The following is a 13,232-nucleotide window of genomic DNA, read 5'->3' on the forward strand; positions in this document are numbered from 1 at the left end:
TCTAAATTCTGCTTGCTGCTTTTTAAACACGAGAGCATTACACCTGCTCCGGTAACAAACTAAGGTTTTAGTTGATATGAGTACTTTGTTAATACATTCTATTTATAGAATAATGATATAAAAAAAAAAAGACCCAAAAAACATACATTCCATTAGTCATCAGCAAAAAAGTTATTCAGTTCTCGAATGCTCACGCTGACAGTACTGTAAGCATATTTACAGCCTGATGCATTTCTGAAATTGTTGAAATACCTTCACAAATAAGATAGAAATAGTACAAAATCTATATATAAGAGCTTATATATGAGAGCTTACTTTCTTCAGGGTTTGGTGCAGATAAAATTGTGCTGTGTTTCTTCTTTACCTCCTCTACATTTTCTGATATTTTAGCAATAAAATTTCTTATTTCTTCTACCTGGAAAAAAAGAAAAGAATTTAGAAATAAAATATGTAATTTTACCATAAGATGCCAGCGCTGGTTTGTGCTTTGGATAAGTTGGTGAGTATTATTTATAATTATTTATTACATTTATGTATGTTTATAGCCGTAAGAGAATGAATTTATTGAAGTGTACTTGTCACCTACACCTAGTGGAGGAACCAATTTTATTGCCTAAATTATTATTATCTATGAGAAAACAGGCTAAAATCATTAAGGAGAAAGGACAGGTGAGACATCAGATTAATTACTACTACTACTACTACTTATTAGTAAACGGATAAAATGATATGCCATAAAATACTTGTTAGGCCCGCAAAACATTTTACCAATGTATGCAGAAGACAAAAGAAATCAGAAATTCACACTCGCCAAGCAGTGCGTGTCCTTGAGCTCCTGTTTAAGAAAACCTTAACCTCTAAAAGAACAGAACACTGGATCAGTGGAGCCCACCTTCTCTACAGAAAACCACAATGCCAGAGATGGGCCAGAGTCCAGGACAAACAATAAGCGTAAACAACATAAAATATGTTCCATATAGGATAGATTTCATACCATGTGGGTTGTTTGTCAGTATATACAAATATTGAAATATTTTACATGTACTAAGATTGCATGTTAGCAACGTCATAACACACATATACCACTTTCTATTTATAATAAGCACATAAAATGAACACATCCAGAACAGGAAACACATGCAGCAACTCTGTCAGTGGAGGTGGATTGATGGCATGTACGTACTACTACTACTACTACTACTACTACTACTACCACCACCACCGTAAATGGTGTGCACGTGTAAAAGGTCCAAAACTCTCTGGAGATTAGACCTATTCAGAGAAGGCCACATGGGATGTGGTCAGGATCCCTGTGGTCAGAATCCTTACAGCCAGATTGGCAAAACGGCATCCAGACATTCAAAACTCAGACGGTAAGTACTGGGGTTAAGGTTAGGCACTAGGGGGAGGGATAGCCTACGCAGAGAGGGCAAGGGTTAGGTTTAGACTGCGAGAGGGGTCAAAGTTAGGGGTACGGTTAAAACACTCGCTGGGATCACTGGGGATTCTGAATGTTGGGATGCCACTGTCAACATGATCTGCTGTGATTATGATACCATCGCAGTCACATTTCCAGATACGCATGTTTAAAAAGATCTCTTGATGAGGATCAGCAATACAGATTCTTACAGCATTAAAAATAAATGATAACACCTCAGTTTGACCCACCATGCCACAAATGTTGACTAAGCACCAGTGAGTTTGTTGCATCTAATGCGGGGGATGAGCAGATTATGTCATCCGCCAAGAGACACAACAAGCACAATGCTTAAGGCCCCCACACACGGAGAGATGTGTCTTCCAATGGCACATCGCGGGCGCCGGTATCGGGAAGTGGAAACACACACTTGCTGATGCCGGCAACGATGAGCGACGACGGGGTGAAGGTAAGCAAGGCCATGCTGCAGTGTCGTAACTAGCTATGGACGCGAGGTGCACTGCACACATGCGCCGAGGGACAAGCCAGCTGCCACCTCTCTTTGTTGGCACCCGCTGAGATGGATGTTACATGGGGTGCGCCTGGCTTCAGTAGGTTGCGGGCAAACGTCAGGTGCATGGGGATAGTGCTGTGTGTCCTGTGTTCCCAGGGATATTAATGGTTGTCCTCGAGCTGGCCTGCAGACCCAAGAGTCCCCCTCTGATTGGTGCCAGTTGTAAGGTGATGTTGGTCCCTGAGCTGGGCTCAGTGTCGGGCTGATGTATTCCGGCCTCCGGGGAAAGAGAGAGAGTGGCCATGTGTGTATGGTGCCTGCAGCTCTATGGTGCCATGTATTTATGTACAGTATGTACAGTGTAAATGTGTAAATGTGTATGTATGTAAATGTGTATGTATGTAAATGTGTATGTATGTATGTATGTATGTATGTATGTATACAGTTTATATGTATGTATACACAGTTTGTACGTACGTACATACAGCTGGGCCATAGATGCCTACCCTCCCACATCCTGCGGGATACTCCAGATTCACGGTGGAGTCTCCCGCTGCCCCATATTTTAAATCAAATCCCCCAAATTAAATTGCACGATCCTGAATCGGGATTGCACACGCGAGTCTGTATACGACAGGGTGGGTTCTGGACTAGAGGGCTGGATCATAAGCTCCGACACCAGAAGCAAACATTATCCACGAGCCTGCTGGTTCCCCCACCAACCTCCTGACCAGAAAGTATCTGACAAGAGCCGGCAAGGAAAGACCCCCCTGCCCCCTTTTAGATCATTACTGCACAGGTAAGTACCGCTTATCACTTGCACTTCCCCGACTCTGTGGGCACCCATCTGCTTTAATGACTCTCCAGATTTGGACGACCTGCCACCCAGTGACTACAGGCGTTACAGGGGGTAGGATTTGCTGAGTGGTGTAATGTGAATAATGGGCGCAACTGTGGTCAGGTGTAATGTGTATAAGGGGTACTACTGTGTGGTGTAATGTGAATTGGTACAATTCTGTGGCCATGCCCATTATTTGCGCAATATCCCTATTATGAATATGGGGAAGGGGGGGGGGGGGGGGGGGCAATCAATTCTCTTTCTGGCACAGGAAAACAAAGTATCTAGTCATGGCACTGACAAGCTGCATTCGACAACGATGAGCAACTTCAGGGGGGGGGGGGGGGGGGTGATAAGGGAACAGGGCCATGCTGCCACATCGTTCGTCACCTCCTCAGATCTTTCTGTATGTTCAGATCTTTCTGTATGTTCAGGAGATCTGAAGAGGCGACGAACGATCTGTGGGTGTGCGCATCACATCGTTTACATGCCCACACACGAACCGTTTTTAAATGATGTGTTGTTCCGATCGGTCAGAAAAATCCCACATCGTTTCAAAAAAAAAAATCTTACCGTGTGGGCACCTTTAGGCTGGACTGGTCCCACTACAACAGAGAAATCTGCAACATGGGATCCTTCTATGAAAGAACAGATAGCAATCAATGAAGCTTTTCCCAACACCCCTGGTGTGTTGGGAAAATAGTGAAAACTTGTATATTAACTTGCTGCTACTGGCCCAAGCAAGTTCTGGAAGACATCAACTATTTAATTATGCTGAGCTAATAGAACTACAAATGGCTGCTAGAGCACAATGACGTAAAGGTTACTGTGGCATCAATGTCACGTAGTAAAGTGGTGATTGGCTAAAACGCAAGAAAGCTGCTCCAATTGGATACTTGCATATAAATATAATGAATCTCATTGATACAATTAAATTCACCGCCAACCCATCATCAGTCTAATATACGCGTGTAATCAATTAGGTATGCTTGGTTACTTACAGATAGAGCCCTGACCTGTCATTAGTGTCATGTCTCTATTAGGAGGAAGATCCAACATTATACATGGGGACGCTAATTGTACTAATCTTGAAATGATAGGCCTAAGATAACTATAATAAAACAGATGAACTGTTACATTCATTAAACCATCCAGTGAGGAAAGACAAATCGCTCCTCTATGTAGAAGCTTTGTGTGAAGATCACTACAGCTAGTGTCTTTTTGTATAATCTATTCCCAAAACAAGTTACAACGGGACCCCGGGATCCCGACCCCAGGGGGCAGTAAATGAAGAGTACTCTGAAACCTAATCCTATTGAACTCCGGGCACTTGATACACTCAAATGAGTGGGTAATTTCTTTAGTGTGGACCCTAAGTTTAAATGTTTTTTTAAAGCAGATAGCCACACTTCCTCCCCTGTGGTCCAGTCTTACGTTTTGGATGACCAAGTAGCTTGTTGGGATGGCAGCTTCCAAAATAGGTGCTGCATTTTCTTCTAGCCATGTCTCTGTAATACAAGCTAAATCTGCAGATTCATTGAGGTTGCAATTGTAGCAGTCTTGTTTCTTATAGATCTAGCATTACTAAGGACGAATAACATTGGGCATACGAGAGGGCCTGCCGTTTTCTTTACGTTAAGTGTAGGAGCTCTGGGGATGGGAGTCCCATAGTGAGAATTTGCAGTTCTGTTCTTCTAAGCACAGGGTCGTCTGTTGGGTACGTACCACTTTTATTTGTTTCCTCTTTGAAGCTGAAGGTGGGCAGCTGTGCAAGGGACTTAAGCGGTTACAGGGGAAAAGATGTTTTCAGCCTTCTTGCTTCCCACATCTGCGTTTGTTTTTGTAAAGATACCAAGGGATTGAAGAATAGCGACCTGTGAGGGTGTAACAGGAACTGCATTACGTGAAGGCTGAGTGAAAGAATGAAGGTGGAGGTGTATATACACATTGGGTCATCAATGACAGAGTACTATAAGTGTTTGATGATGACAGGAGAAAAAGCATTTTTTTTTATTTTTTTTTATAAATGTGTTCATGAACAGAGTCTACATTATCTTGGTTATTGCTATATTCAATTACTTCTCTTTAATCCAAGGGGTATAAATTATAAATAAACCAAATTTTCCTTTCTGTTTCTGGTTTGGTCAATTATTCCAGAACAAAGCAGTCTTGTGGAAAGGTGTTAGAATCCATTCCCCTTGTGTAGGTGTGAAAGTTCCAGTTTAAAGCCCTTTGATGTAGATATTCCTTGTGAGGGTAGTGATAGCATATGTCCTGGGGGATAGCTGGGACTTGTGATTTGAAATGAACAGTTGCCCATCAGCAATTCAGACACTGAATATACTGTATATTAGTTTATTAATGCAAGAAATAAAAGTTATTTGTTGCTCAGAGAACAGAGGCGAATGATGTCTCTAGGAGGGGCTAGATGGAGCCAAAGATAGGGGGTAATTCCAAGTTGATCGCAGCAGGAATTTTTTTAGCAATTGGGCAAAACCATATGCACTGCAGGGGAGGCAGTTATAACATGTGCAGAAAGTTAGATTTGGGTGGGTTATGTTATTTCTGTGCAGGGTAAATCCTGGCTGCTTTATTTTTACACTGCAAATTAGATTGCAGATTGAACACACCCCACCCAAATCTAACTCTCTCTGCACATGTTAAAACTGCCTCCCCTGCAGTGCACATGGTTTTGCCCAATTGCTAAAAAAATTCCTGCTGCGATCAACTTGGAATTACCCCCATAGTTTGTTTAACACAGTACCTTGTCTGGCATATCCAATGAAGATTACAGTAGATGCCAAACTAAAGGAGAGATGCTAAATTTAGTGGAGAGGTGCAGAGTTTTCAAGCCAATGTGTATCTCAGTGCAGGAATGCATTCCGTTGGTTTTGGAGAGATGTCCGCGTAGAGAAGTACAAGTCAAATTTATGATTATTCAGAGGTCAGTTGCGTTGAATTTAAGCTGTTTTATGGAGGTGTTAAGAAACATGTTAAGAGATGAGGCAGCCATCTTGGGCACCAAGCACACACAGTTTGGCCCTCATTCCAAGTTGATCGCTCGCTAGCTACTTTTAGCAGCCGTGCAAACGCATAATCGACGCCCACAGGGGAGTGTATTTTCGCTTTGCAGAAGTGCAAACGCCTGTGCAGCCGCGCGGCAGCAAACACATTTTGTACAGAACAAGACCAGCCCTGTAGTTACTTATTCTGTGCGATGATTGCTGCGACGAGTGACACGGTAATGACGTCAGATACCTGCCCAGCAAACGCCCGGCCACGCCTGCGTTTTTCCAAACACTCCCAGAAAACGGCCAGTTGCCACCCATAAACTCCCACTTCCTGTCAATCTCCTTGCGTTCGGCTGTGCGATTGGAATCATCGCTAAAACCACAAAGGACTTCGTACCCGTACGACGCGCGTGAGCATTGCGATGCATACGCATGCGCAGATTAGCCGTTTTTTTCACTGATAACTACGCAGCGAACAACGGCAGCTAGCGATCAACTCGGAATAAGGGCCTTTGTTCACTAAACTACAGTTTAGTGAACAAGCCCAAAGCAGGAGCAGGACAGATGAGAAGGAAGAATGGAACACTTAAGAAACACTCATATTAGAAGAGAACTAGTGACCATATACTATCCATAAGCCAGGGTGGGTGTCCCATGGAGCCTATGAACCTCGAAGAAACAGAGTTAACAATGGTAAGTCTACCATAACTCTTGTTTCTTCTTCACCGTCCAAAGGCTCAACAGGAATTAACATGGAGATGTCCCTAAGCAGTTTCCCCTAAGGGAGGGTACACTCCTGAGGGGTACCGAGAACCAGTCGTCCAAAGGCAGCATCCTGGGAGGCAAAGGTATCGACTGAAACGGAGAAAGGTGCTGACCAAAGACAACGGGGCTGTCCTGCAGAGTTGTTCAGCAGATGCCCCACGAATGGCTGTCCATGATGGTCCCACGGATCGAGTGGAGTGAGCCTTGATGGTATTTGGCACCGGTAGATCTGGTTCCGTGTATGCCTGAGAAAAAGTCATTTGAAGCCATATAGATGTCTCCTTGTTAGCAAGCCAGCCGCTTTGAGAAATCCACATAACACAGAGTATCCAATCTACTTAGAGATTTGTGGGGGAAGGGGTCATTCAGACCCGAACACAGACGCGCGTCTGTACGCAGCAGCTGCATTCGGGTGGTCCTTACACCCTTATCCCAGGGAGAGCAGCCAAAGTGTAATTGACAGCGGCAGGTGTTCATAGGGCAGCACATGACGTCACACAGTCGGGGGTGGGGCGGCAGTGTGACGTCACGTGCAGCCACTCAGATTTAAAAAATGGCGGCAGACCACCTAATAGCGGTGCCAGGCTGCACTGCCAGTGGTCAACCTCAATTCGATGCAGCATCAAAAGGGGGCCCATCACACATGCACTGTGCTGGCCGGCCCCCAGCATGTGAGGAGATCACGCAGATCTGTCTGCATATGCAGTGATCTGCGTCCATCTCTGAATCAGCCCCTTGGTTCGATCCACATAAATCTGGAGTGCATGTAACACATCCAGCAAGCTTTATTTGTGGAAGGGGATGGAGACTGAAAAAATAAGATTTTAAACCTACCAGTAAATCTTTTTCTCCTAGTCCGTAGAGGATGCTGGGGACTCTGTAAGGACCATGGGGTATAGACGTGCTCCGCAGGAGACATGGGCACTTTAAGACCTTTAATGGGCGTGAACTGGCTCCTCCCTCTATGCCCCTCCTCCAGACTCCAGTTATAGGAACTGTGCCCAGAGGAGACGGACATTTCGAGGAAAAGGATTTTGTTAATCAAGGGTGAAACACATACCAGCTCACACCACAAACACACCGTACAACATAGTATATAAGTAAACCAGTTAACAGTATGAACAACAACAGAAAACAGCAACAGTCTGATTTCAACAGTTACACAACCTGTGTGTAACCTTATCAATAACTATGTACAATTATTGCAGATTTCAGTCCGCACTGGTACGGGCTCCCAGCATCCTCTACGGACTAGGAGAAAAAGATTTACCGGTAGGTTTAAAATCTTATTTTCTCTTACGTCCTAGAAGATGCTGGGGACTCCGTAAGGAACATGTGGATTATACCAAAGCTCCCAAACGGGCGGGAGAGTGCGGATGACTCTGCAGCACTGATTGAGCAAACAGGAGGTCCTCCTCAGCCAGGGTATCACACTTATAGAACTTTGCAAAGGTGTTTGACCCCGACCAAGTAGCAGCTGGGCACAGTTGTAGTGCCGAAACCCCTCGGGCAGCCGCCCAAGAAGAACCCACCTTCCTAGTGGAATGGGCCTTAACAGATTTAGGCAATGGCAATCCTGCCGTAGAATGCGCCTGCTGAATCGTGTTACAGATCCAGCGAGCAATTGTCTGCTTTGAAGCAGGAGCGCCAACCTTGTTGGCCGCATACAGAACAAACAGAGCTTCATGCTTCCTGATCCTAGCTGTTCTGGTCACGTAAATCTTCAAAGCCCTGACCACATCCAGGGACTCGGAGTCCTCCAAGTCCCGTGTAGCCAAAGGCACGACAATAGGTTGGTTCATATGAAAAGAGGAGACCACCTTGGGCAGAAATTGAGGACGAGTCCTCAACTCTGCCCTATCCACATGAAAAATCAGGTATGGGCTTTTATATGATAAAGCCGCTAATTCCGAAACACGCCTTGCAGAAGCTAAGGCCAACAACATGACCACTTTCCAAGTGAGGTATTTCAACTCCACTGTTTTGAGTGGTTCAAACCAAGGTGACTTGAGGAAACTTAATACCACGTTAAGATCCCAAGCGCCACCGGAGGTACAAAGGGAGGCTGAATATGCAGCACTCCCTTCACAAAAGTCTGTACTTCAGGAAGAGAAGCCAATTCTTTTTGAAAGAAAATGGATAAGGCCGAAATTTGGACCTTTATGGACCCTAATTTTAGGCCCAATTCACTCCCGTTTGAAGGAAGTGAAGTAGACGGCCCAAATGGAACTCCTCCGTAGGAGCAGCTCTGGCCTCACACCAAGAAACATATTTCCGCCATATACGGTGATAATGTTTCTATGTCACATCCTTCCTAGCCTTGATCAGGGTAGGAATGACCTCCTCCGGAATCCCTTTTCCAGCTAGGATCCGGCGTTCAACCGCCATGCCGTCAAACGCAGCCGCAGTAAGTCTTGGAACAGACAGGGCCCCTGCTGCAGCAGGTCCTGCCTTAGAGGAAGAGTCCACGGATCTTCTGTGAGCAACTCTTGCAGATCCGGATACCAAGTCCTCCTTGGCCAATCTGGAACAATGAGAATTGTTCTGACCCTTCTTAGTCTTATTAATCTCAACACCTTGGGTATGAGAGGCAGAGGAGGAAACACATAGACCGATCTGAACACCCATGGTGTCACCAGAGCGTCTACCGCTACCGCCTGAGGGTCTCTTGACCTGGCACAATACCTCTTTAGCTTTTTGTTGAGACGGGACGCCATCATGTCTATTTGAGGCAGTCCCCACCGATCCACGATCTGTGTGAAGACTTCTTGATGAAGTCCCCACTCTCCCGGATGCATGTCGTGCCTGCTGAGGAAGTTCGTCTCCCAGTTGTCCACCCCCGAGATGAATACTGCCGATAGTGCGCTTACATGGCCTTCCGCCCAGCGCAGAATCCTGGTCGCCTCTGCCATGGCCACTCTGCTCCTTGTGCCGCCTTGGCAGTTTACATGAGCCACTGCCGTGATATTGTCCGACTGAATCAGAACTGGTTTGTTCTGAAGCCACTCCTCTGCCTGGCGTAGGGCGTTGTAAATGGCCCTTAACTCCAGGACATTGATGTGGAGACAAGTCTCTAGGCTTGACCAGAGACCTTGGAAATTTCTTCCCAGTGCGACAGTCCCCCAACCTCGGAGGCTCGCGTCCGTGGTCACCAGGATCCAGTCCTGAATGCCGAACCTGCAACCCTCTAGGAGGTGAGCACTGTGCAGCCACCACAGGAGAGATACCCTGGCCCTGGGAGACAGGGTGATCCGTTTCTGCATATGTAGATGGGACCCGGACCATTTGTCCAATAGGTCCCATTGGAAAGTCCTTGCATGTAACCTGCCAAAGGGGATGGCCTCGTATGAAGCCAGCATCTTCCCCAGAACCTTTGTGCAATGATGCACCGAAACCTTTTTTGGCTTTAAAAGGTTCCTGACCAGGGCTATGAGCTCCTGAGCCTTCTCCACCAGAAGAAAACTCTTTTTTGGTCTGTGTCTAGAATCAGGCTCAAAAAGGTCAGACGCGTTGCAGGTACTAGCTGGGATTTCGGTAAATTGAGAATCCAGCCGTGCATCTGCAAAGTCTTCACGGACCGAGACACGCTGTCCAGCAACTTCTCCCGAGATCTCGCCTTCATAAGGAGATCGTCCAAGTACGGGATAATTGTGACTCCCTGCTTGCGCATGAGCACCATCATTTCCGCCATTACCTTGGTGAAAATTCTCGGGACCGTGGAAAGACCAAACGGCAACGTTTGAAATTGGTAGTGACAATCCTGTACTGCAAATCTCAGAAACGCCTGGTGAGGGGGGAAAATCGGAACATGAAGGTACGCATCCTTTATGTCCAGGGACACCATCCAACCCCCTCCCTCCAGGCTGGCGATGACCATTCTGAGCGATTCCATTTTGAACTTGAACCTCTTCAAGTACAGGTTCAGGGATTTTAGATTTAGAATGGGTCTGACCGAACCGTCCGGTTTCGGTACCACAAACAGGGATGAATAATAACCCTCTCCTTGCTGGAGATGAGGAACCTTGATTACCACCTGTTGAATGTACAATTTGTAAATTGCCGCTAACACTAGCTCCCTCTCTGACGGGGAAGCCGGCAGAGCCGATTTGAAAAACCGGCGAGGGGGCATGTCTTCGATTTCCAGTCTGTATCCCCGGGAAACAATCTCTATTGCCCAGGGATCCACCTGTGATTGAACCCAGACGTGGCTGAAAAGACGAAGACGTGCCCCCACTTGATCTGACCCCCCCCCCCCCCGGAAAGCCCCAGCGTCATGCTGTGGACTTTGCGGAAGTAGGGGAGGACTTCTGCTCCTGGGAACTAGCTGAGTGCAGCTTTTTTCCCTTGCCTTTACCTCTGGCAACGAAGGACGATCCTCGTACCTTCTTGTTTTTATTGGAACGAAAGGACTGCATTTGATAATGTGGTACCTTCTTAGAATGCTGCGGGGGAACATAAGGTAAAAAATTCGATTTACTGGCCGTAGCAGTAGAGACTAGGTCCGAGAGGCCTTCTCCAAACAACTCCTCCCCCTTGTAAGGCAATGACTCCATATGCCACTTTGAGTCGGCGTCTCCCGTCCACTGTCGGGTCCACAAGAGCCGCCTAGCAGAAATAGACATAGCGTTTATTCTAGAGCTTAGTAAACAAATGTCTCTCTGAGCATCCCTTATATACAAGGCAGCATCTCTGATATGCCCCATGGTCATTAGAATGGTATCCCTATCTAAGGTGTCCATCTCCGTAGATAAGGAGTCTTCCCATGCCACGACAGCACTACAAACCCAGGCGGACGCCATGGCCGGCCTAACTATAGTTCCTGAATGTGTGTAAATGTGCTTCATGGTAATTTCCTGCTTGCGATCAGCAGGATCCTTGAGGGAAGCAGTATCCGGAGAAGGCAGTGCCACCTTCTTGGATAAGCGTGTCAGCGCCTTGTCTACTTTAGGCGCAGATTCCCATCGTATCCGATCCTTCTGTGGAAAAGGATACGCCATGAGAATCCTTTTGGGAACATGGAGTCTCCTATCCGGAGATTCCCAAGCCTTTTCGCATAATTCGCTTAGCTCAAATGAGGACGGAAACGTGACCTCAGGCTTTTTCCCTTTATACATGTGAACCCTCGTGTCAGGGACAGGGGGTTGCTCCGTGATATGCAAAACCTCTTTTATGGCAATAATCATGTACCTAATACCTTTTGCCACCTTCGGCTGTAATTTTGCATCCTCATAGTCGACACTAGAGTCAGTTTCTGTGTCAGCGACCTGGGATATGGGGCGCTTTTGAGACCCTGAAGGTCCTGGCACCACAAGGACAGGCACGGACTGGCTACCTGACTGATCCCTAGCTTCAGCCTTGTCTAATCTTTTATGCAGGAGATTTAAATTTGCATTCAAGACATTCAGCATATCCACCCAATCCGGTGTCGGCGTTGCCGACGGTGACCTGACATTCAAGCACTCCCCCTCCACATTAAGCGAGCCTTCCTCATCAAACATGTCGATACACACATACCGACACACTGTACACACCCAGGGAAACTTTTTCTGAAGACAGTATCCCCTGAAAGGCCCTTTGGAGAGACAGAGAGAGTATGCCAGCACACACCCCAGCGCAACAACGTGGAGACCAACACAGAATGCTTTTCCCCAGCAGCACTGTATTATACTTTATCCGCCAATTATGTGCCCCCCCCCCCTCTCTTTTTAAACTTCCTTCACCGTGTGTAAGCAGGGGAGAGTCCGGGGAGCTTCCTCTCAGCGTTCTGTGGAGAGAGAAATGGCGCTGGTGAGTGCTGAGGGAGAAGCCCCGCCCCCTCGGCGGCGGGCTTCTGTCCCGCTCAAAATCGTGTAAAATGGCGGGGGCTCAATTATATACATGTACAGTGCCCAGCAGTACATGTATATACCTATTTGCCATCTAAGAGGTGTTATTATTGCTGCCCAGGGCGCCCCCCCCTGCGCCCTCCACCCATACAGTGACCGGAGTGTGTGAGGTGATGTGGAGCAATGACGCACAGCTGCAGTGCTGTGCGTTACCTCTGTGAAGCTGAAGGCTTCTGCCGCCTGAGACGTCTTCTTGCTTCTGTTCTTCTGGCTCTGTGAGGAGAACGGCGGCGTGGCTCCGGGGGTAGACGCCCAGGACGAACCTGTGTTCACCCCCTCTGAAGCCAATGGTGTCCAGTAGCCGAGGAAGCAGATCCTATCAGTTAAGTAGGTCTGCCCCTCTCTCCTCAGTCCCTCGATGCAGGGAGCCTGTTGCCAGCAGTGCTCCCTATGAAAAAAGTAAAAATCCAAACAAAAATGCTTTCTGTAGCAAAGAACTCAAGAGAGTTACCTGCAGTGTGCCCTTCATCCTCTGGGCACAGTGTAAGAACTGAGGTCTGGAGGAGGGACATAGAGGGAGGAGCCAGTACACACACCGAATCCAAAGCTTTCTTAAAGTGCCCCATCTCCTGCGGAGCTCGTCTATTCCCCATGGTCCTTACGGAGTCCCCAGCATCCTCTAGGACGTTAGAGAAATCTGTGGAGGGAGTTGAAAGTCCGTGTTGCCCGGCGACAGCCCCAAAACATGACAGATCTAGAGAAGATCTGCCAAAATACCTGCTTGTGTGCAAACCTGGTCAAGAACTACAGGAAACGTTTGACGTCTGTAATTGCCAACCGAGGTTATATTACAAAGTATTGA

At 46.9% G+C, this 13,232-nt stretch overlaps 1 protein-coding gene across 2 annotated transcripts in view; it reads right to left on the reverse strand.

Moving 5' to 3' along the window:
* Positions 1-13,232, reverse strand: part of STX2 (syntaxin 2) — a 273,207-nt gene that overhangs the window by 185,205 nt on the left and 74,770 nt on the right. For both annotated transcript variants that reach the window (XM_063964647.1, XM_063964646.1), the window contains exon 3: positions 316-415. In XM_063964647.1, the coding sequence (XP_063820717.1) occupies positions 316-415 (100 nt within the window). The remainder of the gene's footprint in view (positions 1-315; positions 416-13,232) is intronic.

This window comes from Pseudophryne corroboree, chromosome 1 (assembly GCF_028390025.1).
Source record: "Pseudophryne corroboree isolate aPseCor3 chromosome 1, aPseCor3.hap2, whole genome shotgun sequence".
Taxonomy (NCBI): Eukaryota; Metazoa; Chordata; class Amphibia; order Anura; family Myobatrachidae; genus Pseudophryne; species Pseudophryne corroboree.